Raw genomic sequence first — 27593 nt, forward strand, 5'->3', positions numbered from 1 at the left:
TGCAAGTATATGTTTTGATCCAAAATGGCGCCATCGTCATCTCGCTGTCCGTTATAGAAGTACAGATGCGTTCCCGTTCTATTGGAAGTCGGTAATACTGAATTTTCAACAGTGTTTATTACAAACTATTTACATTTTCAACAAATACAAACTTACATGCTCAAAAGATAAATTAGTGGACAAATAAAAGCAGCACAATGGATCCAGAGTAACACAGAATAAACTGGAAAACGATTTATTTTTTAAAACCATTGAAAGACAGAAGTGTCCCAAAAGGGATCTGTTCAATTTTTAGACATTTCAGCAGAATTTCAAAGTATTTTTCTCTTTCATATTAAAGAAAAATTGAAATTTGTAATAAACAAGTGTGGGCAGATCTTCTGGAAGTTAGACTTCTGTTGGTCTAATTTAAGGCTTCTCACCTGTGTGGGTTCTCATGTGGCGTGTCAATGCGCCACTATGTCTAAAATGTTTCCCACATGTTTTACAACTGTAAGGCTTCTCACCTGTGTGGATTCTCATGTGGACTGTCAAGTCACCACTTTCTCTAAAACGTTTCCCACATGTTTTACAACTATAAGGCTTCTCACCTGTGTGGATTCTCATGTGGACTGTCAATTTACCACTTTCTCTAAAACGTTTCCCACATGTTTTACAATTATAAGGCTTCTCACCTGTGTGGGCTCTCATGTGGCGTGTCAATGCGCCACTATGTCTAAAATGTTTCCCACATGTTTTACAACTGTAAGGCTTCTCACCTGTGTGGATTCTCATGTGGACTGTCAAGTCACCACTTTCTCTAAAACGTTTCCCACATGTTTTACAACTATAAGGCTTCTCACCTGTGTGGATTCTCATGTGGACTGTCAATTTACCACTTTCTCTAAAACGTTTCCCACATGTTTTACAATTATAAGGCTTCTCACCTGTGTGGGTTCTCATGTGGACTGTCAAATCACCACTTTGTCTGAAATCTTTCCAACATGTTTTACAACTATAAGGCTTCTCACCTGTGTGGGTTCTCATGTGGACTGTCAATTTACCACTTTCTCTAAAATGTTTCCCACATGTTTTACAACTATAAGGCTTCTCACCTGTGTGGGTTCTCATGTGGACTGTCAAGTGACCGCTCCGTCTGAAATCTTTCCCACATGTTTTACAACTATAAGGCTTCTCACCTGTGTGGGTTCTCATGTGTTCTATACAGACTGACTTTCTTGTGAAAGCTTTGCTACATGTTGTGCAAACATATGGTCTCCCTTTCCTGGTCTTCCTGCTGTGGGGTTGAAGTGTGGGATCACATTCAACATCCTCTTCACCTGTTTCCTTTCTCTTATCATGGCTTCCAGATGCATGACAGCTGTTAGAGAACAGCAGCTGGTCAATGTCTGCTGCTCCTACCACAGAGCTAATAACTGGCATGAGAACTCCAGACTCTTCTGATGCTGCATCTTCATCAGGTTTCAGGAACAGAGTCTGATCTTTGCTGTGGTCTTTTTCTCCACAAGTAGGACTCAACATGAAGGTTCCAGTCTCCTGCTTCAGTCCAAGCCGCTCTCTCTCCTGACTGGTGGGGATTTCTTCCTGCTCCTCTTTCACACGTGGAGGCTCTGGCTCCTCTTTGTCCACACTGGAGTTCATCTCCTCCTTCCAGAGCTGCTGATCAGCAGGAACCTCCTCCTCCTCCTCCTTACAGACATGTTGCTGTGGACAATCTGGAGGACAGATTGAAGGAATTGGACGCTGCTGTGATGAAACAAACATGCGAGGACAAACATACATACTTATTCTGTGTGATTTCATTCCGGGTCTCCAGGTGATATCTCGCAGTCTTCGCTGATGATCGATCTTCACTCAGTTTTGTTCACTCGTTTCTTTACAGGCAATCGTTGGTCGCTTTTTAAAAAGGCATCCTGTTCAGCTGAAATACCTGCAGACGAAACAAAGTGACTTCCTGTTATCTTCTGCTACAGCTGATTGTACCGTTAATTTAAAATCAATAGAAATGGAGAATCGCCTCCCTTTATTCTTCTAGAAACTACAAATATCAGTTCAAGAACAGGAATACCAATGCAAAATAAATGTCATGGGAAAACAGAAATCTACATAAATGTATGCAATATAACTGGAAAATACGAAACACATAAACCGCTGACATCATCACTGTCTTTTAAACCTATTATATTGATGATTACTTTAGTAATAATCTGTTGTATAAATATAACAAAGAAATCTCAGAACCTAAAAGTAGAATTTGTTCCTGAAAGGCCGAGATAGGAAGTAAATGGTCCAGATAATTAGTTCATGCAGAGTTTCCCCGTTTTACTTTAATATTTACATGTTGACTTTATATTTGTAGGAAATTGTTTTTGCATTTTGCCTCAATGATTCATGACACAAAAACTTGTGTATTTGTCATCAAAAAACAGAAAGTAAATTTACTTTAAACTACGGCTGGGTGATAAAATTTATTTAATCAATTCTGGATCGATTTCCTTTTAGTTTTGAGCAATCGATTCACGTGACGCCCCCTCGCCTCAACGTCATGACGTCAGGCGCACAATCCCGCGTATGCAAAATGCTGACTCAGGTGAAACTCTCATCTGAAATCGGACGCTCGTAACTTTTTCGAGTTAAAACCAAACAAAGAGCTTGATAAATCCAAAATGATCTGAAAAATCTGCCAAGCGGAGGTCAGAAGCACTACAAACCCCAGAAAGCACTTGATCAGGCATTGCTCTATGCTAGCGCTAGCTTCGGACATGCTGGCGCTAGCTTACCACAACATGCTAACGTTAGCTTCCCACAACACGCTAGCGGTAGCTTGCCACAACATGCTAGCGCTAGCTTCCAACAACATGCTAGCGTTAGCTTACCACAACATGCTAGCGCTAGCTTACCACAACATGCTCGCGCTAGGTTCCCACAACATGCTAATGTTAGCTTACAACAACATGCGCGGTAGGTTCGGACATGCTATGTTACGGCGGCAGTCTTTCTGCCTCTGCGTTGTGTTGCTGTAATGCATCTCAGCATAAACCGCACGTTAGCATTAGCATTTTAAGATAAGCGGAGCCTTAGCTTCCCGTCTAGCGATTAGCTATTTATGCTAGCGGAAATTATTAGCATGAAACTCGCCAAACATTCAAACCACAAAGAAAATAAATGAATAGCATGCTAGCGGAGCTACCTAGCATTAAACTCTCTGAACATCAGTACCACACGGAAAACAAATAATTACACACCTGGATTTATACAGAAAAATGCACATTAGCGCATCTCGGGGGGGCCGCTCTCGTCCACCCTCCTACAGCGTGTTCAGACAGGAAGTGGGGGGAAGCAGGAACGGAAGAACGGGGGCAAATCTGAGGATGGAGAGCAAGGAGGGACAAAAAGCTCCAAACCGGAAGTTCCCCGAGATGTACATTGAAAACATTATTAAAAACGTGTAATTATAAAAGGAAAACAAGACAAATACATGAATAGAGAATAAATGAATAAATTCTATTTATGCAGTATTTAACTGCACTACTATTAACTGAGAGGGAGGCTGATGTTCCATGTTTGATGAATATGAATATATGAATATATTTATTAGATAGAATGTTAGAGTACAAGTACAGTCACACAGTAGCATGTATTACAGTACAAATAAGTCAAACATCCTGTCTAAGTGGAGCATTTCAAAAAAGCCCTTGCGGACTTGTTTCCGTTGAAAGTCCTTAGTACATAAATCATCAACATTTAACAATAAAATTTAACAATACAAATAAAAATAAAGCCAATATTAAATTACTCAATTGATGCAAAGTAACATTAGAAAAATAAAATGATTTTACACCACCGATGCAAACTAACAATAAATCTAAATAAATTACACCACTGATGCAAAATGACAACGAACGGCAATAGATTACATAAATTACAATAAATTACCAAGACACTTAATATGTGCAACGTAGGTGGACAAAAAAAGGGGGCGGGTTGATCCGGAGAGAGTCGTGATGACTATGATAACTGGAGCACGTTCATTCCTGATGACGTCTCACCTGATGAGTCTGGGAGCGGCCCGATAATGCCTTAGAAATGGCTTTTCCCAGGTCCTCGATTCGAGCCACCACACGGTCCCCCAAAGCACTGAAGAGCACTTTTAGATCCATGGTCAATTTATCCAGAACTTTGAAAGCCGCCGTCTTGGAGACTTTCCGGTACACCAGGGCAACTCCCCCCCCCCCCCCCCCCCCCCCCCCCACCAATAAACCAAACAGCCAAATATCTTCAGTGTCCTCTACAGATAGGACCGTGAGACAGACCACTCTCCATTTCTCCCAGGGGTCCATGGTGTAGCCTGCTGCGTGGGTCCCGTCTGGACAGGTGGGCCCCCCCGGAGCCCCATGCTTGGGTGAAAAAATGTGATCAAAAGAGACCAGCTAATCAATTCCATGATTTAGTAGACCAGAGCTTTCCACACAAGCATGAACGTTTCTCCGAGCGCTTCCAGCCTGAAAGAGGGGGGGGGGGGGGGGGGGCAAACCTGATCGGGACCTCCCTAATTTCAGCTACACCTCATCACAGGGATCCAAGCACGCTGAAGCAAAATTTGGGGAAAGGTGATAAAACTCCCACCAACAGAGTATTCTGAGGTGTATGTAGCAGGGGACACCACAGGGTGAATGTGCTGGAGGCCACCACAGGGTGTCGCCCTCTCCTGGGGCGCTTCTCCTTAAAAAGGGAGCGGCTGTTGGCCAAGATGATGCCAATTTCCTGTCGGGTGACCAGATTGTTTGCTGGGCCCACATGCATGGTCGAAGCATTTGATGAGCTAAGCCGGTGAATATTTTAATATGTTGATTTTATATATCATGTTTTAGGTTTTAAATGTGTTTTACTTGATAGGGTCTGTTGAAGACCGGAGTGATTCGAGCTCGGATTCGTAAGGGTTGAATGACTGGGCGTGGGAGAACGACGCCTCAGGTATGCGGTCTTTTAAAGTTTTAGACATATCTTATTAAATGTGTTTTAACAAATAATAATGTTGTACTTGTTTTGGTTATTTCAGTGTTCATGTCGCCGCTGCCTGCTGTCTTTTTGTATTAAGTTTAGTTTGAGTTTTGTTTTGAGTTAGTCCGCTCCGTGTCGTACATCTGTGTTTTGTTTATTGTGTAAGCTTGTACGAGCGGACTAACTCTCTTACCTATTTTTATTTTTGTTTATTTATTCTTTTGTTTCATTCTTTTGTTTTGTTTTGTCACTTCCCTCCCTTGTATCCCGTTAGCACTCCAATACCCACCATACCCGATCCTATTTTTACGTGTGGTTTTATTAGTGCATGGGTTTGTGGTGTGTTGCTTTTAAGTTTGCGGTGAGTTGGAGTGTTGACGTTGCGGGTTTCTTCCGCCTTGTAGTGCGGTGCTATTCGGGGTGGACTGGGGACTGGCAGGCAATACGGGATAAGGTGAAGAGTGACTTCCCATCTGTCATTTTGTAATAAATACTTGTAACCCTTCGTCATTGTGCTTGTCCCTCTGTGCTCCCCGTAACATGTAGACTAAATATTTATACCTTCTCTGTCAGACGGAGGGAAAGGAGGCCCCTTCAAGTAACTCTGGTGCGGTGAAGGCTCGCAGGTCCTGCTGGGTCACATCCTCGTCAGCGAAGGAGATGTTTCCAGAGGGCATGAGCAGGAGGGACCAGGAGGAGATGATGAAGACCGTGGCTCTGTGATCTGGAGGAGGAGCCAGAGATACGGTCAGCCATCGTTTCTCACACACACACACACACACACACACACATAATGTGTTTTCCTCTCCACACAAGCATGAACGTTTCTCCGAGCGCTTCCAGCCTGAAGGCAGCAGCAGCAGAACACGTCCCACCGCTGTCATGTTTCCTGCTAACGGGAAACTGAAGACGACTGAAGTAAACAACAAACACATGTTGCTTTCTCAGCTCGCAAGAAAACAACTGTTGAAGCACGGACGCCAAAAGGAATGGCTGCAAAGCAGAATTCCCTTTTTCCATCGCTGTGGCCGGGGGGGGGAACATTTAAAAATAACATACAAAGGAATGTTTGAGCAGCGCTACAACATTCTTCTCTTTTACGGATCCTCCAGGAGCAGAGAGGGACAGAGGAACTGGATTTCAGGCACCAAATATCTGCTTGCAAATGCTGGAATTTACAAAGTAAATGTACGTTTCCTATTTAAAAGTCACGCCCCCGTTTGGAGGTGACCAGGCGTGTCCCGGACGGGCCTTCAGCTTCGGATGAGCAGTAGTCTCGCCAACCTGATGATGTAAGCAGAATCCACAGAAGGGCGTCAAGACACTGGCTTTAATTTGATTCTTAATATCATGAGGAGGAATTCACACGTTGCTTGTTCAAACAAATCATTCCTGTACAAACAGCCGCAACCACAGGAGCTGCACGCCGGACGGAGACGCTGGCTGCTCGGCGTCGGACGGCGGCCGCCTCTTTGCTCAGTAAATTGTACGTTGATCCCTCAGAGTGTGAGGAAAGTCCTGACATTCAGTTTCACAGAGAAACAAAATACAGTTGGAAAAATGTCAGACTGAAATGTTTGTTCTGCTTCAGCAAAATGAAATATGGATGAATTCATTTTCAGAGCTGAGCAGAATATCAATCAAATCTGGATTCAAGCGGATGCTGTTATGAATTCAGCCCAGTGGTGAATTCTTTACACGGCTCAGTGACTGTAACAGCTGCTTCAAAATCTGTTCTTCTAATTCTAACTGCGAGGGCCAAAAACTGCGCACACGAGGCTGCAATTGTCTCAATACAGCGACACAACTCCACATTCCCCGATGAAGGAGGATGTCTTCATCAAGATCACAGCACAATCCCATCAAATGAGTTCATCCAGAAGAGTCCGGCCTGCATGTTAGCCTTCACGGCTTCATCTCAGAAACCTTTACGTGCGCAGTCGTCTTTTGGTAAACGCGACCTTTAAGGCGTATTTTGAGGCGCACCGATGCAAGAGATTTCTTACAGCGCGTTCAGATTGTTTGCAATGAAACCAGTCAAGCTGGTTCAGACAGAAATGCACACGACTAAATCTTGTTTCATAAAATAAAGAACGATGACAATGAAAGAGAGCGAAGACAACACACATCTCATCTCACACCATTCCCCGTCTTTCCACAATTAAGCCTCTGAGTCACCTGATATTTAATGGAGGAGCAAAGGAACTTGGCAGCCTCATCTCTCTCTGGCTTCAAGGACAAGCAGACACAGAAACACATGATTATCACATCAGACGCAAAACCCCACAACAAACTGACATGACTGCACTGACTCAATGTTATTTCACTGACAGCAACTGATTTCAAAGCCCATGTGTGACTGAATCGCTAATATAAAGGGGACAAAACAGTCAGAAGTAGGACAACTTTGTCATCACCCATGTGGGAGATGTTTGTCTGCAAGACTTTGATTAGATTTGGTGAACAGGTGGTTCTTAGAACATGGAAGAGATGCTGAGATTCAGCGGTAAATGTGGGTGTGGATGCAGATTCAATCAGATCTGTGATGCATCGCATGCACAATTGTTAAAGGAGGTCATATTTATAGTGACATTATTTCATGTGTCAGAGAGCTAAAGTGAGCAGAGCCCCAACAGAAAATGCCACCTGTGTTTCATAGGATCTGAACCTTCCGCTCCCTCACTTAAAAACCTGCGCTGTCGGCACATTTAGTGCTGGCCGTTCAAAAACAAGACGGGAACGACACGAAAAATGTGCAAGAAGAGGAAATGTGAAATGTATTCCGCATGCATTCGAATCCATTCGAAGAAACGTCTCCCAACATTCCATACCTTTGTGCAAGAGTTCCTGGAGGCTCTCGGCGCTCTGGCTGAGCACTGCCCACACCTCCTCCTCCTGGAGCGGGCCTCCTCGGACCTCCAAGGCTTCTGCCAGAGACACATGCATCCTCCCTGTGCAGAAACAGAAAGGAGAAACACAGGCGAGGAAACGCATTGAGCATCTGTACGTCACAGATCACTGCCAGAGCAAGCAGGACTTCTAAATTCCATTTCATTCCTGTTCTGGTGAGATAAACATGATTGCAGGTCACCAAGACGAGATTTGTGATCAACAAGCAGCGTCGTGTATCTAAGTGGTTCCGTAATCCATAAAGGACGAGGACGGCTCTTTCATGGGCTTTGCATCTGACACAATGTTCTTTCCATGGATGCCACATTGGAGAGGAGGGTAAATGCGTAAACATGTTGCAAGCCTGCATTTTATGAGATCAATTGGTGCTGTGACCCGTAGCAGCCCAACCTGGAGTCTCAGCAGGGCCACACTTTCAAGTTCTCGTCCAACATGAACTCAAACCCAAACAGCTGGAAGCTCTGGTAGGACAGGTGCTTGGTGCTGATCGCCGGCTCGATGCACGTCAGACAGCTCCTGGGAAACCAGACCACAAAATCACTTCCAGATATCCGACTGTCAACGACAAGCAGACAAATAAATGGCGTGTACAAACACTCATTGGTCAGGAACATTGTGGTACTTGGTTGCTGAGGCTCGAAAAGATTTGTGAAAAAATCTAGAAACACGCAGGAGATCTGAACTGCCACCTTATCATGGTGGGGGGGGGTCTGAGTGCCCGAAAGACCCCAGGGGGCGACGCTGTCGGGAGCTTTATGCTCCTGGGAGGGTCTCCCATGGCAAACGGGTCCTGGGTGACGGTTTCCAGCAGCAAGTCAAACGCTGGACTCCGGCAGGGCTGCCCTTTTTCACCGGTCCTGTTCAGAATCTTTATGGACAGGATTTCTAGCCGCAGCCGACCCTTCATTTTCCAGAGCCCCTCACTTTTGGACTCGTCTCTCAAATCTCAATTATGGGGCAGTGGCTGAAATCTCTGTCCAGGAAACAGGATGCCGCTCGTCATGTTATCCGTACATTAGTGACACTTTGGTTCAGATAATTATCACAGACAAATCCAACAGTCTTTCACTCCACAGCAGGTTGGCAGCAGAATTCGTTTCCGCTGGAAATCAGCTTAGAATCGATGCCTGGTTGGCTCAGAACCTGAACGTGTTCTAGTTCTAGACATTCCTGTTGCTGCTTCCATGATCAACTAATCCGACCTCGTTTACAGGAGAGAACAAAAGAAGAGGCAACAATAACGCAAACTACATGTAGACAATACAGCGTTCCTGTCTTAATACTTTTACCCCGTAATGCATGAGAATAGTGGGTAAAACGACCCAATGACATATTTATGTACACTCGCATTAATCAGATAGTCCTATGAAAGCTATTTTACAACTTAAGTAGAAGTGAGGATGAACTTTGAATTATGTTACGCTAATGCTAAAAATATCCATCCATCTTCTTCCGCTTTGCTGGTCACGGGAGTTGCTGGAGCCGATCCCAACTTGCTGTGGGATAGAGCAGGGGCGGGCAAACAGTTTCACTCGCGGGCCACAATGGGTTCTGACATTTGACAGAGGAACAGAGGGAGGGAGTGTTTGTGAGGACGAATGTAAATGACATGTAAAAGACGTTACATGAAAGGATTTGAGCCTTTTACAGGCAGCATTACAGGGAAAAGGTCAAATGAATGAGGTTTAATTAGAATAAAATGTAATATGATGATAGAATTTGGACAAGTTAAAGAGCCCAACAGGCCTTAGTTTGCTCATTCCTGGGCTAGAGAGGCTGGGCACACCCAGGATGCGTCGCCACACAGAGACAGACAACCGTTCACGCACACACACACTCACTACGGACAATTTGGAGTAATCAATTCACTTAAAGTGCATGTTTTTGGAGGAGGGAGGAAACCAGGGAGAAAACTCACGCCGACACGGGGAGAAAATACAAACGCTGCACAGACAGGCACCTTCTTGCTGTGAGGCGACAGCGCTAACCACTACGCCACCATGGCGCCCCTGATAAAAGTACATTTATCAATAAATAATGATTCCTGCCATAATTATCAGAAATAATGTAAGAAGAGTCATTCGGAATGGGCAGTTGAACAACTTAGTGGGCCCATTAGCTTACCAAACTCAAGCATATAAATAAATCACTTTCTGTGAAATGGGACCCCCGAAATAAACACTAAGATAAACACGACGGACTTACTTTATTATCTGTTTGATCTGAGGTAAGATGGTGGCTTCCAGCGTGACATTGCGAGTGTTCAGCAGGTACAGGTGCCCTCTTTGTAGCGCCCGTAGTTCTGGGACTGCTCCTTCTGGATACAGTGGTTGGTCAGATGGCTGGTCGTGTCCTGCAGGTCTGAGCTGTTGTAAGGCTCGGAGGAAGTCCGCAGCACACCCTCCCGGTATAAGTAGATGTTGTACTGATGGTCCACTAGCACCCAGATCCTGTAAGCACCATCAAATACATAGATTTGTTACATATACCCTACATATATACATATATATATATATATAATACAAGCCTCACTTAAACACGCTCCAAGTGTTGAGCAAAACGTTTCAAACTTGCCTGATGTCAAACTTCCGATGTCCCGGCTCCAGCAGCAGGGGCTTCTCCAGGTACTTCTGGATCACGTGAACCTGTCCCTGATTATCAGTGTGCTCCACCAGCTGAGCAGCATCATGGGAGATAAACATTCCTGCACCTATTACAGTGACACCAAATCTATTAGTGTGCTCAATTTGCCATCGACAACTTTTTTCAATTCAATCCTGCAAACAAACAAAAAACAGGAGGTTCACCGTGAAAAAGTTCTCTTTTCAAAATAAAATGACTTCATGTCAGCAATTACACGTAATGTAGGGAACGACTCAGAAGAACTTGCACCGTGGACTTAAAGTCCAATATGGGTAATAGATTTCACCTTTAGCTCCAGCAGAAGACTTTGCAATCCACACGACGCCGTCCCCACTTTCTTTCTTAGAGTGGTAGGAAGACAAGAAAACTTCTCGCTCATCTGTCTTGGGATTGCTCTTGAGGTGGTTAATGCCATTCTTTGCTGGGGCAACAGGGGTGTTGAGGTTAGTGGGATAGATGATGTAGGATTCTGGGAACCAGTTACTGGAGTCAGACAGCTCTGGGCTGGTTTTGATCAGCCTGATGGTAAAGGAAGGAGATATGCAACACCCATTTAAACAATTCATCTGTGGAAGGACATCAGTAAATGATGCACAGACAAGAAAATGTGCAGATTTTCTCTTAAAAACTAATAAATATTCACTTGACCAGCGACGCCTTTCTGCAGAGCTTGTCTGCTCCTCTGTAGTAATTCACCAGCTGCACCAGTCCCGGCTCGTGACCTGTAAAGTACTAAAGTTACCGAAATACTTCACGTTACCGGCTGGAAACAAGTTTATTCAACATCACTGTAGTCAGGTTTCCTGGAAGAATATACTGTTAATTTGTTTACAAGAAAAAATAAATCACACAGGTACAATTTAAATATCTCAAACAACTGACAGTTCAAAATCCTGCCCTCACCTTTTAGGGATTTACTGCAGGCTCAAAAGTCTCCAACCTTTTCATGACAACAGAACTTGGTAGATCGCCCAAATTGCTCCTACGACTTGTTGCAAAAGCGAAGCTTCGCCAAACAGTTTTTGGCAGCATTCCATTCCTCAGAGTAAAGCCCCCACATTTCTAGTGCTCCTTGGTTTACATGCTGCAGCTGCCATCTTCAAATCCCAACAGAGATTTTCAATTGGATTCAAGTCAGGCCAATAGACGGGCTATTAGAAGTCATTTTATGTTCAATGTGTAAAACAAAGCACTTTTAAATAAATGACTGAGAAAGTTTAGTCAGTAAATATAATACACATGGATTAAATCATTTCATTTCCCTCAACAATAGTGGGCTATGCTAAAGCACTCAATCAGGAGGATGAGCAGCGCTTACCGAGGCGTCCGTAGGGCAGTCTGTTCCGCTCACCGAGCATCAGGTTAAACCGGGGATTGTCTCTTTTCAGCTTCTTCCATTGCCCGGTGGAGAGCAGGAGTTTGGAAACTTCTGCATAAACGGTGCTGTTGTTGTCCCGGGTCACGAAGGTGTATATCGGGCAACTCATGCTGCGTTGACTTCGATGGGACGTTCAGCCACTCCAGCTAACAAGCTACGTGGGAAGCAGAGCAGATCATATCCAGACCATCCGAATTTGAACTGCTCGGCTGAGACACTCGTCTTACAGGTTTATATGTCGTCTGAATGATTCAGGGAATCATTATCAGGCTGCTGACTCAGCCCAGCCAGAGTGCTGTCAAGTTCCACGCAGGCATTTGGTGTCACTAGTACATGATTGTATTATAGTACTACTGTGTTTATTTGTCTAAATGATGTGTGCTGCTTTGATTGGACCATTGTGTCTCTAATAAAGATTTGATTGATTGAATTCAGAAGTTTATAATTAAAAACAAATAAAATAATTTTCTCTGCCTTCTGAAAAAGCAAAATACAACATGTTCCCATTTTAAGGAGAAGTTCTTGTAAAGTTCATGAATGATAAAGCTGCTGAGGTCTTTCCAGAATGATGTAGAATATGTGCAGATCCAGAAGAGGTGCTGAACGCTCTCAGGATGGTTTTCACAGAAAGAACAATTCACACGAATGTTTCTTCTGAATCTTTTCATGTCGTGGTTGGCAGGGTAATATTTACGAATAATTTAAAATACATTTCTTTCACCGTATTTGTCACAGAAACTTATTGGGAATTCTCCATACTTTCTTCTGGTTGATATCATTTCCAAAAGAATTCCAGTTTGAAACGACGTGTGGAACAGATTATACCTTCTTTTTGAAATAAAGAGCGTATATTCCTATTGCTATTTTTAGAATGAGTAAAACAGATTTTTCCTACTACTGTTACTACAGAATTGGGGAGAGGAACAGGCAGTACATTAAAATCAACACGTCTGACTAAAATTGTTACACCCCGGTATAGCATCAAATACTATTGCATATTCTTTAGGTGTGGATGGAAATGTATATTCAGATTTAAAAAGTCTGAATATGACATAAGTTGTTCATGACAATTAAAAAGTTGAATATTGAGTCGAATCTGTTTCTCAACCCAATTAGAAAAGTATAATGATTTACTTTTGTACAGCATGTCCCGATTATTCCATATCATATATTTATGGGGAGCAAATTGTGCTTATATATTTGGGACCAAGCCAATAAAACTTGTTTATGAAAGAAGGAGAGTTTTTCCTTGAAGTTTGTCTACATTTTAGTTGCAGCCTAATATAAAATTCAAACTACCAAAACTAGAAAAAATAAATTTGTGAATAAAGTTCCACATGGAGATGGTTTTTTAAAGAAAATGTTTGGCCCTGTTCATTTTAAAAGTATTGTTAAGAGTAGTGAAATCTCAAACATTCAATCCACAATTTTCAGTCATTTATCATTAAATTGTTTCTAACGTACCGGTAATGTGTTCTGTTCTTCCATAGAAAATTAAAAAGCACACAATCAATATCCTTATAGGCTTAAACGTCCTTCGCTGCAAGTATATGTTTTGATCCAAAATGGCGCCATCGTCATCTCGCTGTCCGTTATAGAAGTACAGATGCGTTCCCGTTCTATTGGAAGTCGGTAATACTGAATTTTCAACAGTGTTTATTACAAACTATTTACATTTTCAACAAATACAAACTTACATGCTCAAAAGATAAATTAGTGGACAAATAAAAGCAGCACAATGGATCCAGAGTAACACAGAATAAACTGGAAAACGATTTATTTTTTAAAACCATTGAAAGACAGAAGTGTCCCAAAAGGGATCTGTTCAATTTTTAGACATTTCAGCAGAATTTCAAAGTATTTTTCTCTTTCATATTAAAGAAAAATTGAAATTTGTAATAAACAAGTGTGGGCAGATCTTCTGGAAGTTAGACTTCTGTTGGTCTAATTTAAGGCTTCTCACCTGTGTGGGTTCTCATGTGGCGTGTCAATGCGCCACTATGTCTAAAATGTTTCCCACATGTTTTACAACTGTAAGGCTTCTCACCTGTGTGGATTCTCATGTGGACTGTCAAGTCACCACTTTCTCTAAAACGTTTCCCACATGTTTTACAACTATAAGGCTTCTCACCTGTGTGGATTCTCATGTGGACTGTCAATTTACCACTTTCTCTAAAACGTTTCCCACATGTTTTACAATTATAAGGCTTCTCACCTGTGTGGGCTCTCATGTGGCGTGTCAATGCGCCACTATGTCTAAAATGTTTCCCACATGTTTTACAACTGTAAGGCTTCTCACCTGTGTGGATTCTCATGTGGACTGTCAAGTCACCACTTTCTCTAAAACGTTTCCCACATGTTTTACAACTATAAGGCTTCTCACCTGTGTGGATTCTCATGTGGACTGTCAATTTACCACTTTCTCTAAAACGTTTCCCACATGTTTTACAATTATAAGGCTTCTCACCTGTGTGGGTTCTCATGTGGACTGTCAAATCACCACTTTGTCTGAAATCTTTCTAACATGTTTTACAACTATAAGGCTTCTCACCTGTGTGGGTTCTCATGTGGACTGTCAATTTACCACTTTCTCTAAAATGTTTCCCACATGTTTTACAACTATAAGGCTTCTCACCTGTGTGGGTTCTCATGTGGACTGTCAAGTGACCGCTCCGTCTGAAATCTTTCCCACATGTTTTACAACTATAAGGCTTCTCACCTGTGTGGGTTCTCATGTGTTCTATACAGACTGACTTTCTTGTGAAAGCTTTGCTACATGTTGTGCAAACATATGGTCTCCCTTTCCTGGTCTTCCTGCTGTGGGGTTGAAGTGTGGGATCACATTCAACATCCTCTTCACCTGTTTCCTTTCTCTTATCATGGCTTCCAGATGCATGACAGCTGTTAGAGAACAGCAGCTGGTCAATGTCTGCTGCTCCTACCACAGAGCTAATAACTGGCATGAGAACTCCAGACTCTTCTGATGCTGCATCTTCATCAGGTTTCAGGAACAGAGTCTGATCTTTGCTGTGGTCTTTTTCTCCACAAGTAGGACTCAACATGAAGGTTCCAGTCTCCTGCTTCAGTCCAAGCCGCTCTCTCTCCTGACTGGTGGGGATTTCTTCCTGCTCCTCTTTCACACGTGGAGGCTCTGGCTCCTCTTTGTCCACACTGGAGTTCATCTCCTCCTTCCAGAGCTGCTGATCAGCAGGAACCTCCTCCTCCTCCTCCTTACAGACATGTTGCTGTGGACAATCTGGAGGACAGATTGAAGGAATTGGACGCTGCTGTGATGAAACAAACATGCGAGGACAAACATACATACTTATTCTGTGTGATTTCATTCCGGGTCTCCAGGTGATATCTCGCAGTCTTCGCTGATGATCGATCTTCACTCAGTTTTGTTCACTCGTTTCTTTACAGGCAATCGTTGGTCGCTTTTTAAAAAGGCATCCTGTTCAGCTGAAATACCTGCAGACGAAACAAAGTGATTTCCTGTTATCTTCTGCTGCAGCTGATTGTACCGTTAATTTAAAATCAATAGAAACGGAGAATCGCCTCCCTTTATTCCTCTAGAAACTACAAATTTCAGAATATAGGATTCTGAACAATTAAAACTCAACATTATTATTTTCTGGCACTTTACTCGTGAAATTGAATTATACTACCATTTATCTCGATGCTTTTATTTTGTGGGACACCGGAAATTAATATATACATGTGTCAAGGGTGTTCTGTAACCGCGATGCCCTCTTGTGGACATAGCAGGTAACTACAAATACATTGACGTGAAGTTAGACGAAACTTCCGGTTACGGCTTTTGAAATATATATTTTTCTTTTTATCGACGGGACGTCCTCGCTACATGCGGATTAAAAAGTCTGTAAACAATATATGCAATATATTGTATGCAATATAACCGGAAAATACGAAACACATAAACCGCTGACATCATCACTGTCTTTTAAACCTATTATATTGATGATTACTTTAGTAATCATCTGTTGTATAAATATAACAAAGAAATCTCAGAGCCTAAAAGTAGAATTTGTTCCTGAAAGGCCGAGATAGGAAGTAAATGGTCCAGATAATTAGTTCATGCAGAGTTTCCCCGTTTTACCTTAATATTTACATGTTAATAGTAGTAGTAGTAGAAGTAATAATTTTTCTTTCAGTCAGTATCTTAAATAAGAACAAAGAATCAAAATTCAAAGAAAAAAACAACAACATAATAATGACTGAAAAGGTATTGGCTGAAGTGAAACACTTATTAATGCCAAACCCTTATTACAGCTCGGTTTTGAATGAAAGCACCCAACTTACATATAAACATACAAAATAAACAATATATATATATATATAATTCCTATATCAATTTTTAACAAAATTAATTTATTTTAGTTATATGCCCATTTCTTCAGGTGAGTATGGTCCATTCAATCAGTGTAAACAACAACAACAAAAAGCAAAAATGCAAAAAACAAAAACAGAACAAAACGGAAAACAGACACAGTTTAGGTGTTTAGTGCTGCATAACCAGTAATTACATTGGATTTAAACCTTCTTTTAAATGATTGTACTGTCGTCGAGTTCTTTAATGTGTCATCCAGGCTATTCCATAAGTTTACTCCTGTAACTGAGATGGATCTGCATTTCGTGTTTGTTCTAGCTTCTCTTTTTTGATATATGTGAGTTCCTCTCAAATCATAACTGGTCTCTCTGTGTTTGAACCTTTTTTGGATACAGTCTGGAAGATTGTTATTGTGAACCCTAAACATAACCACAGCTGTGTTGAGATCGACTAAGTCCTTTAATTTTAATATATTTAGCTGGATAAACAGTGGGTGTGTTGGGGCATAATAATCTGCATAATTAATTATTCTGACTGCCTTTTTTTGCAAATTAAATATCGGTTGGATTATTGTTTTGTAATTATTCCCCCATAGTTCCACACAGTAATTGAGGTATGGAAGAATGAGGGTATTGTACAATAAACAGAGTGCTTTATTGTAGTTGACTTTATATTTGTAGGAAATTGTTTTTGCATTTTGCCTCAATGGTTCATGACACAAAAACTTGTGTCGACTAAATCTCCTAATGAGAGCAGAATGAACAGAAACCATGAACTGATTTGTGTTGTACTCAAATAACGAGGCGAAGCACACGCTTAACCACTTTATATCAAACCACTGGAGCAAAACGGAACAGCGGAACTCGAGGGGATCACCGATCAATGGAACATTCGACATGCGCAGTCGACCTTACAGCTAACTACGGCAGGTCTGGAGGGTCAGTTAGAATGTACATTGCGGTAACATTAATACTAATAATTTAAAGATAATCTGCCACAGCGCATCAACATATATCACACACTTAAATACTACATTAACTAAATGTTACGGCGGCAGTCTTTCTGCCTCTGCGTTGTGTTGCTGTAATGCATCTCAACATAAACCGCACGTTAGCATTAGCATTTGAAGATAAGCGGAGCCTTAGCTTCCCGTCTAGCGATTAACTATTTATGCTAGCGGAAATTATTAGCATGAAACTCGCCAAACATTCAATCCACAAAGAAAATAAATGACTAGCATGCTAGCGGAGCTAACTAGCATTAAAGTCTCTGAACATCAGGATCACACGGAGAACTCCCAACCAGCACCCTCCAGCCATCCTGCTCACTCAGAATAATTTATTTAAAGCATTGAAAGAGAGAAAAGTGTCCCCAAAGGGAGCCGTTCAATGTTTAGGCCCTTTAGCAGAATTTAAAAGCATTTTTGTCATCCATATTAAAGAAAAAAGTACATTCTCAAAAACAATTCAGGAACACATTTATGCTAAAATAATCTTCAACAAATGTGATCTTAAATCAGCGGCGAAATTCGGCGCTTCATTTGCATATTGAATAACTAATTATCGATCGTTACCGGATCGTTCCGACCTACCTTCATCAGAAACGCAGACAGGCATCAACGCAGAACGAACTGGTCCGTTGTGAAGAACGGAAGAACGGAACGTTACTTTCCCCAAGGACCCCTTAGCTGCCCAAGGTGCCTGATGTAAAAACACTAAATTCAGCAGTGGACAGTTCCGGTACAAAACACGCCGTCAGAATAAGGAATTTACCACAATAACCTTTTGGTAATTTCAGAGAAATCGGTAAATTTGACTGATAATGTCAGACATTCCACAAAACGCTTTGGAATGTTTGCAGTCATAAAATAAATGTGTGAATTGCAAATGGAGCAAACATTTTCAGCAAAGCTGTTCTGCCCTTTGTAAGTTCAGCAACGTAGTATAACAGCGGTTCTTACCCTTGTTGGAGGTACCGAACCCACCAGTTCCATATGCGCATTCACCGAACCCTTCTTTAGTGAAATAAATATATGTTTTTATTCACATTCAAGAGATAGCTATATGATTTTTGAATGGTGCACAAAATGAACCGTGCATGAACATCACCTTCTTCAAAGAACAAAACCAACACAGTGCATGAACTCACTAGAAACTACAAACCGGCCAATCAGAGTGATTCTGCTGCTGCCTTTGAGAGTTCAGGTGCGTGGCTTCACCTTGGTGCCGCTCTCATGTCATGTTCACAGCAAAGTCTGTTCCTTTTCTTTGTTTTTATGTCCAGCATCCTCAAAGGATTGCTCACAAAGATATGTTGTAACAAATGGTATTAAACATTCCAGTGTTTCTTAGCAATAACAATTCCCCATCTCCATGTAGCTTCAAAAAGTCTTCCTTCGTTTTTGCCGGTGTGAGACTAGAGCTGCTCAACTTGGCATTGAAGTCATGCAGATTCTCCCCCTGGAAAGCTTATTGTATTTAGTGTTTTTGTTTGTTCTGTATTGACTTGTCATGCATCATCCTCCTGGGACCCAGCCCGCCAGTTAGCATGTCCTCTGTAATGGACAAATGTCCACTACAGAGGACATGCTAACTGGCTGAGAGCTCACATTTGTGAAGTCACATTTTGGATCAGACTCATGCAAGGCAGCAAATCACTCTGACATACCGAGGACATTGTGCTAGAATGTTCACTGCTGCTTTCATCTGTAGTAAATGTACAGAAACATGATGCACTTGTGTGTTTGGGGGGACAGAAAACAGCAGAGATGCAGTAAAGGATTGTGAAAGTGACTCATGATTTAGTGAGATACGTAAATTGCAGATGCTTGGTTGATTTGCTTATTGATTGTAAATAAAACCGTCATCAAACACTTTTCAAATTCTAAAGTGGAGGAACAAATATATGTAAAGCATTTAAGAGAAGAGACGTCTCCTTTATTTCCCTTTTAAATATTGTCCACGATGTTTATATTGATCCACGTGACTCATCAGTCTAACATTCTTTGTCACTTGTCGTGCCAGCTGTTGAATTGAAGGTCAAATCAGACACAATAGCTACAAGGAAGTGTGATGCTGCTTTCAAAATAAAAGCATAATAAAACCAAAGGAATGAATTCGCCCACTCTGTTTCATTCTATGTAAATACAATATTTGTCGTGTTTCTCTGTATTGTGAAGACATTTATTTATTTTAATGTACATTGTACATGTATTTTAATCGATGTAAACCTGAAAATATAGGCATTGATATATGTTTTTTCTTCATGATGTAACTTAATTTAGAATAGAATAGAATAGAAAGCCTTTGTTGTCTTGGCATAGTGGCTATGCGAAGAGATTAGGAGCACTGCTCCGTCCGGTGCGTAGTACAACATAAAGTTCAATAATAACAAAATGCAAGTAGGTTTAAGCAGAATAAAACGACACAAATTTAAAGTGATCAACAGTGCATGCAGTGAGATTGTCCAGTACTTTGCATAAAGAAATAGAGTACATTAGTTATTGCACACTTAGATATTGCACATAGTGAGTGTTTGTCCTGTTTAGTCCCGTTTGTCGTTCAGAGCGCTGATGGCTCTCGGGAAAAAGCTGTCTCTGAGTCTGTTGGTTCTGCTCTTGTGCAACCTGTAGCGCCGTCCGGAGGGCAACAGGTTGAACAAGGTGTGTCCGGGGTGGGAGGAGTCTCTGACAATGTTTGTAGCTCTGCTGAGGTAGCGAGAGCCGGCGATACAGTCCAGGGGGGGCAGAGAGCAGCCGGTGATCTTCTGGGCTGTGTTGATCACTCTCTGCAGGGTTTTCCTCTCCGCTGCTGTGCACCCGGCGTACCACACCGTGATGCAGTACGCCAGGATGCTCTCCAGGGGGCTCTGTAGAAGGCCACCAGCAGCTTCTCCTCCAGGTGGTTCCTCCTGAGCACCCTCAGGAAGTGGAGTCGCTGCTGGGCCTTCTTCACCACCGCCGTGGTGTTAGCAGACCAGGACAGGTCGTCGGTGATGTGGACGCCCAGGAACCTGAATGAGGGGACCCTCTCCACGTAGCCCCCCTTGATGGTCGGTGGAGCCGGGTCAGCGGAGCCGGGTCTGGCCCCATGATGGTCAGGGGAGCCAGGTCTGGGCTGCGCTTCCGGAAGTCCATGATGAGTTCCTTAGTTTTCGTGGCGTTCAATGAAAGGTTATTCACCGAGCACCACGCCACCAGTTTACCAACCTCATCTCTGTACGCCGACTCGTCTCCGCCCGAGATGAGCCCGACCACGGTGGTGTCACCAGCGAACTTGATGATGGCGTTGGAGGGATGGGTTGGCGTGCAGTCGTAGGTGTACAGCGAGTACAGGAGCGGACTCAGCACACATCCTTGAGGGGAGCCGGTGTTGAGTGTGACGGTGGGGGAGAGGTGGGAGCCGAGTCTGACCCTCTGTGTGCGGTCAGACAGGAAGTCCTTAATCCAGGTGCAGATGGAGGTGGAGAGTCCAAGGTGGGAGAGTTTAACCGTTAAAATGTCCGGTATTATTGTGTTGAACGCCGAACTGTAATCCACAAAAAGCATCCTCACGTAGTGCCCCCGGTGGTCCAGGTGACTCAGTGCAGTGTGAAGCGCTGCGGCGATGGCATCATCAGTGGAGCGGTTTGCTCTGTAGGCGAATTGGTGGGGGTCCAGAGTGGGGGGGGGGGGGGGGGGGAGTGCGTCTTTGATGTGGTTGACAATCAGCCTCTCGAAGCACTTCATGATCACAGGCGTGAGCAACAGGCCTGTGATCATTCAGGCTGTCGATGGCCGACTTCAAAGGGAATTCTCTCTGTCAGACGGAGGGAAAGGAGGCCCCTTCAAGTAACTCTGGTGCGGTGAAGGCTCGCAGGTCCTGCTGGGTCACATCCTCGTCAGCGAAGGAGATGTTTCCAGAGGGCATGAGCAGGAGGGACCAGGAGGAGATGATGAAGCCCGTGGCTCTGTGATCTGGAGGAGGAGCCAGAGATACGGTCAGCCATCGTTTCTCACGCACACACGCACACACACACACACATAATGTGTTTTCCTCTCCACACAAGCATGAACGTTTCTCCGAGCGCTTCCAGCCTGAAGGCAGCAGCAGCAGAACACGTCCCACCGCTGTCATGTTTCCTGCTAACGGGAAACTGAAGACGACTGAAGTAAACAACAAACACATGTTGCTTTCTCAGCTTGCAAGAAAACAACTGTTGAAGCACGGATGCCAAAAGGAATGGCTGCAAAGCAGAATTCCCTTTTTCCATCGCTGTGGCCGGGGGGGGGGAACATTTTAAAAATAACATACAAAGGAATGTTTGAGCAGCGCTACAACATTCTTCTCTTTTACGGATCCTCCAGGAGCAGAGAGGGACAGAGGAACTGGATTTCAGGCACCAAATATCTGCTTGCAAATGCTGGAATTTACAAAGTAAATGTACGTTTCCTATTTAAAAGTCACGCCCCCGTTTGGAGGTGACCAGGCGTGTCCCGGACGGGCCTTCAGCTTCGGATGAGCAGTCGTCTCGCCAACCTGATGATGTAAGCAGAATCCACAGAAGGGCGTCAAGACACTGGCTTTAATTTGATTCTTAATATCATGAGGAGGAATTCACACATTGCTTGTTCAAACAAATCATTCCTGTACAAACAGCCGCAACCACAGGAGCTGCACGCCGGACGGAGACGCCGGCGGCTCGGCGTCGGACGGCGGCCGCCTCTTTGCTCAGTAAATTGTACGTTGATCCCTCAGAGTGTGAGGAAAGTCCTGACATTCAGTTTCACAGAGAAACAAAATACAGTTGGAAAAATGTCAGACTGAAATGTTTGTTCTGCTTCAGCAAAATGAAATATGGATGAATTCATTTTCAGAGCTGAGCAGAATATCTATCAAATCTGGATTCAAGCGGATGCTGTTCTGAATTCAGCCCAGTGGTGAATTCTTTACACGGCTCAGTGACTGTAACAGCTGCTTCCAACATCTGTTCTTCTCATTCTAACTGCGAGGGCCAAAAACTGCGCACACGAGGCTGCAATTGTCTCAATACAGCGACACAACTCCACATTCCCCGATGAAGGAGGATGTCTTCATCAAGATCACAGCACAATCCCATCAAATGAGTTCATCCAGAAGAGTCCGGCCTGCATGTTAGCCTTCACGGCTTCATCTCAGAAACCTTTACGTGCGCAGTCGTCTTTTGGTAAACGCGACCTTTAAGGCGTATTTTGAGGCGCACCGATGCAAGAGATTTCTTACAGCACGTTCAGATTGTTTGCAATGAAACCAGTCAAGCTGGTTCAGACAGAAATGCACACGACTAAATCTTGTTTCATAAAATAAAGAACGATGATAATGAAAGAGAGCAAAGACAACACACATCTCATCTCACACCATTCCCCGTCTTTCCACAATTAAGCCTCTATGAGTCACCTGGTATTTAATGGAGGAGCAAAGGAACTTGGCAGCCTCATCTCTCTGGCTTCAAGGACAAGCAGACACAGAAACACATGATTATCACATCAGACGCAAAACCCCACAACAAACTGACATGACTGCACTGACTCAATGTTATTTCACTGACAGCAACTGATTTCAAAGCCCATGTGTGACTGAATCGCTAATATAAAGGGGACAAAACAGTCAGAAGTAGGACAACTTTGTCATCACCCATGTGGGAGATGTTTGTCTGCAAGACTTTGATTAGATTTGGTGAACAGGTGGTTCTTAGAACATGGAAGAGATGCTGAGATTCAGCGGTAAATGTGGGTGTGGATGCAGATTCAATCAGATCTGTGATGCATCGCATGCACAATTGTTAAAGGAGGTCATATTTATAGTGACATTATTTCATGTGTCAGAGAGCTAAAGTGAGCAGAGCCCCAACAGAAAATGCCACCTGTGTTTCATAGGATCTGAACCTTCCGCTCCCTCACTTAAAAACCTGCGCTGTCGGCACATTTAGTGCTGGCCGTTCAAAAACAAGACGGGAACGACACGAAAAATGTGCAAGAAGAGGAAATGTGAAATGTATTCCGCATGCATTCGAATCCATGCATAAGAAACGTCTCGCAACATTCCATACCTTTGTGCAAGAGTTCCTGGAGGCTCTCGGCGCTCTGGCTGAGCACTGCCCACACCTCCTCCTCCTGGAGCGGGCCTCCTCGGACCTCCAAGGCTTCTGCCAGAGACACATGCATCCTCCCTGTGCAGAAACAGAAAGGAGAAACGCAGGCGAGGAAACGCATTGAGCATCTGTACGTCACAGATCACTGCCAGAGCAAGCATGACTTCTAAATTCCATTTCATTCCTGTTCTGGTGAGATAAACATGATTGCAGGTCACCAAGACGAGATTTGTGATCAACAAACAGCGTCGTGTATCTAAGTGGTTCCGTAATCCATAAAGGACGAGGACGGCTCTTTCCTATAAGCACCATCAAATACATAGATTTGTTACATATACCCTACATATATATATATATATATATATATATATAATACAAGCCTCACTTAAACACGCTCCAAGTGTTGAGCAGAACGTTTCAAACTTGCCTGATGTCAAACTTCCGATGTCCCGGCTCCAGCAGCAGGGGCTTCTCCAGGTACTTCTGGATCACGTGAACCTGTCCCTGATTATCAGTGTGCTCCACCAGCTGAGCAGCATCATGGGAGATAAACATTCCTTCACCTATTACAGTGACGCCAAATCTATTAGTGTGCTCAATTTGCCATCGACAACTTTTTTCAATTCAATCCTGCAAACCCCCCAAAAAACAGGAGGTTCACCGTGAAAAAGTTGTCTTTTCAAAATAAAATGACTTCATGTCAGCAATTACACGTAATGTAGGGAACGACTCAGAAGAACTTGCACCTTGGACTTAAAGTCCAATATGGGTAATAGATTTCACCTTTAGCTCCAGCAGAAGACTTTGCAATCCACACGACGCCATCCCCACTTTCTTTCTTAGAGTGGTAGGAAGACAAGAAAACTTCTCGCTCATCTGTCTTGGGATTGCTCTTGAGGTGGTTAATGCCATTCTTTGCTGGGGCAACAGGGGTGTTGAGGTTAGTGGGATAGATGATGTAGGATTCTGGGAACCAGTTACTGGAGTCAGACAGCTCTGGGCTGGTTTTGATCAGCCTGATGGTAAAGGAAGGAGATATGCAACACCCATTTAAACAATTCATCTGTGGAAGGACATCAGTAAATGATGCACAGACAAGAAAATGTGCAGATTTTCTCTTAAAAAGTAATAAATATTCACTTGACCAGCGACGCCTTTCTGCAGAGCTTGTCTGCTCCTCTGTAGTAATTCACCAGCTGCACCAGTCCCGGCTCGTGACCTGTAAAGCATTAAAGTTAAAGTTAACTTAAAATGAAATATAGATAGTTATTTAACAGCATGCTATGGAGTAGTTACATTTATTTTACATCAAATTAAATTACATTTAGTTACACTTTCACTGTGTTCCGGTTACAACTGGCCCTTCGAGGGCGACCATAATGCTGACGTGGCCCTCGGAGAAAATGACTTTGACCCCCCTGATCTCCACCAACATGAGATTTTCCTATCAGGAGGATGAGCAGCGCTTACCGAGGCGTCCGTAGGGCAGTCTGTTCCGCTCACCGAGCATCAGGTTAAACCGGGGATTGTCTCTTTTCAGCTTCTTCCATTGCCCGGTGGAGAGCAGGAGTTTGGAAACTTCTGCATAAACGGTGCTGTTGTCGTCCCGGGTCACGAAGGTGTATATCGGGGAACTCATGCTGCGTTGACTTCGATGGGACGTTTAGCCACTTCAGCTAACAAGCTACGTGGGAAGCAGAACAGATCATATCCAGACCATCCGAATTTGAACTGCTCGGCTGAGACACTCGTCTTACAGGTTTATATGTCGTCTGAATGATTCAGGGAATCATTATCAGGCTGCTGACTCAGCCCAGCCAGAGTGCTGTCAAGTTCCACTCAGGCATTTGGTGTCACTAGTACATGATTGTATTATAGTACTACTGTGTTTATTTGTCTAAATGATGTGTGCTGCTTTGTTTGGACCATTGTGTCTGTAATAAAGATTTGATGGATTGAATTCAGAGGTTTATAATTAAAAACAAAAAAAATGATTTTGTTTGCCTTCTGAAAAAGCAAAATACAACATGTTCCCATTTTAAGGAGAAGTTCTTGTAAAGTTCATGAATGATAAAGCTGCTGAGGTCTTTCCAGAATGATGTAGAATATGTGCAGATCCAGAAGAGGTGCTGAACGCTCTCAGGATGGTTTTCACAGAAAGAACAATTCACACGAATGTCTCTTCTGAATCTTTTCATGTCGTGGTTGGCAGGGTAATATTTACGAATAATTTTAAAATAATTCTTTCACTGTATTTGTAACAGAAACTTATTGGGAATTGTCCATACTTTCTTCCGGTTATCATTTACAAAAGAATTCCAGTATGAAACGACGTGTGGAACAGATTATACCTTCTTTTTGAAATAAAGAGCGTATATTCCTATTGCTATTTTTAGAATGAGTAAAACAGATTTTTCCTACTACTGTTACAACAGAATTGGGGAGAGGAACAGGCAGTACATTAAAATCAACACTTCTGACTAAATTTGTTACACCCCGGTATAGCATCAAATACTATTGCATATTCTTTAGGTGTGGCTGGAAATGTATATTCAGATTTAAAAAGTCTGAATATGACACAAGTTGTCCATTACAATTAAAAAGTTGAATTACAAGTCTACTCTCTCAACCCAACTAGAAAAGTATGATTAATTTTTGTACAGTATGTCCCAATTATTCCATATCATATATTTATGGGGAGCAATTTGTGCTTATATATTCGGGACCAAGCCAATAAAACTTGTTTATGAAAGAAGGAGAGTTTTTCCTTGAAGTTCGTCTACATTGTAGTTGCAGCCTAATATAAAATTCAAACGACCAAAACTAGAAAAAATAAATTTGCGAATAAAGTTCCACATGGAGATGGGTTCTTAAAGAAAATGTTTGGCCCAGTTCATTTTAAAAGTATTAAGAGTAGAGAAATCTAAAACATTCAATCCACAATTTTCAGTCATTTATCATTAAATTGTTTCTAATGTACCGGTAATGTGTTCTGTTCTTCCATAGTAAATTAAAAAGCACACAATCAATATCCTTACAGGCTTAAATGTTCTTCACTCCAAGTATATATTTCTGTCCAAAATGGCGCCATCGTCATCTCGCTGTCCGTTATAGAAGTACAGATGCGTTCCCGTTCTATTGGAAGTCGGTAATACTGAGTTTTCAACAGTGTTTATTACAAACTATTTACATTGTCAACAAATACAAACTTACATGCTCAAAAGATAAATTAGTGGACAAATAAAAGCAGCACAATGGATTCAGAGTAACACAGAATAAATTGGAAATTAATGAAAAAGCTTTTTTTTTTTTAAAGCATTGAAAGACAGAAGTGTCCCCAAAGGGATCTGTTCAATTTTGAGACATTTCAGCAGAATTTCAAAGTATTTTTCTCTCCCATATTAAAGAAAAATTGAAATTTGCAATAAACAAGTGTGGGCAGATCTTCTGGAAGTTAAACTTCTGTTGGTCTAATTTAAGGCTTCTCACCTGTGTGGATTCTCATGTGGACAGTCAAGTGACCGCTCCGTCTGAAATGTTTCCCACATGTTTTACAACTATAAGGCTTCTCACCTGTGTGGGTTCTCATGTGGACTGTCAAATCACCTCTTTGTCTAAAATGTTTCCCACATGTTTTACAACTATAAGGCTTCTCACCTGTGTGGGTTCTCATGTGGACTGTCAATTTACCACTTTGTCTAAAATGTTTCCCACATGTTTTACAATTATAAGGCTTCTCACCTGTGTGGGTTCTCATGTGGACTGTCAAATCACCACTTTGTCTGAAATCTTTCCCACATGTTTTACAATTATAAGGCTTCTCACCTGCGTGGGTTCTCATGTGGCGTGTCAATTCACCACTTTGTCTGAAATGTTTCCCACATGTTTTACAATTATAAGGCTTCTCACCTGTGTGGGTTCTCATGTGGACTGTCAATTTGCCACTTTCTCTAAAATGTTTCCCACATGTTTCACAACTAAAAGGCTTCTCACCCGTGTGGGTTCTCATGTGTTCTATACAGACTGACTTTCTTGTGAAAGCTTTGCTACATGTTGTGCAAACATATGGTCTCCCTTCCCTGGTCTTTCTGCTGTGGGGTTGAAGTGTGGGATCACATTCTACATCCTCTTCACCTGTTTCCTTTCTCTTATCATGGCTTCCAGATGCATGACAGCTGTTAGAGAACAGCAGCTGGTCAATGT

General features: G+C 42.6%; 3 protein-coding genes across 3 annotated transcripts; all 3 read right to left on the reverse strand.

Annotated features, from left to right (window-relative positions):
* Nucleotides 1–137: 137 nt before the first annotated feature.
* Nucleotides 138–27315, reverse strand: LOC137895910 (zinc finger protein 546-like). The gene is given in 3 exon segments (XM_068741436.1): nucleotides 138–1010; nucleotides 13896–14651; nucleotides 26880–27315. Coding segments are annotated over 3 exon segments (1794 nt in total). The 3' UTR covers nucleotides 138–408.
* Nucleotides 10175–12041, reverse strand: LOC137895917 (tubulin--tyrosine ligase-like). The gene is made up of 5 exons (XM_068741444.1): nucleotides 11873–12041; nucleotides 11198–11276; nucleotides 10841–11073; nucleotides 10486–10621; nucleotides 10175–10361 (listed from the first exon to the last, which is right to left on the reverse strand). The coding sequence occupies exons 1-5, from the start codon at nucleotides 12039–12041 to the stop codon at nucleotides 10175–10177; spliced, it is 804 nt and encodes a 267-aa protein (XP_068597545.1).
* On the reverse strand, nucleotides 21083–25029 carry LOC137895969 (tubulin--tyrosine ligase-like). Its single transcript, XM_068741498.1, has 6 exons — nucleotides 24861–25029; nucleotides 24531–24609; nucleotides 24174–24406; nucleotides 23818–23953; nucleotides 23349–23464; nucleotides 21083–21237 (listed from the first exon to the last, which is right to left on the reverse strand). The coding sequence occupies exons 1-6, from the start codon at nucleotides 25027–25029 to the stop codon at nucleotides 21083–21085; spliced, it is 888 nt and encodes a 295-aa protein (XP_068597599.1).
* Nucleotides 27316–27593: the final 278 nt, after the last annotated feature.

This window comes from Brachionichthys hirsutus, chromosome 7, assembly GCF_040956055.1.
Source record: "Brachionichthys hirsutus isolate HB-005 chromosome 7, CSIRO-AGI_Bhir_v1, whole genome shotgun sequence".
Taxonomy (NCBI): Eukaryota; Metazoa; Chordata; class Actinopteri; order Lophiiformes; family Brachionichthyidae; genus Brachionichthys; species Brachionichthys hirsutus.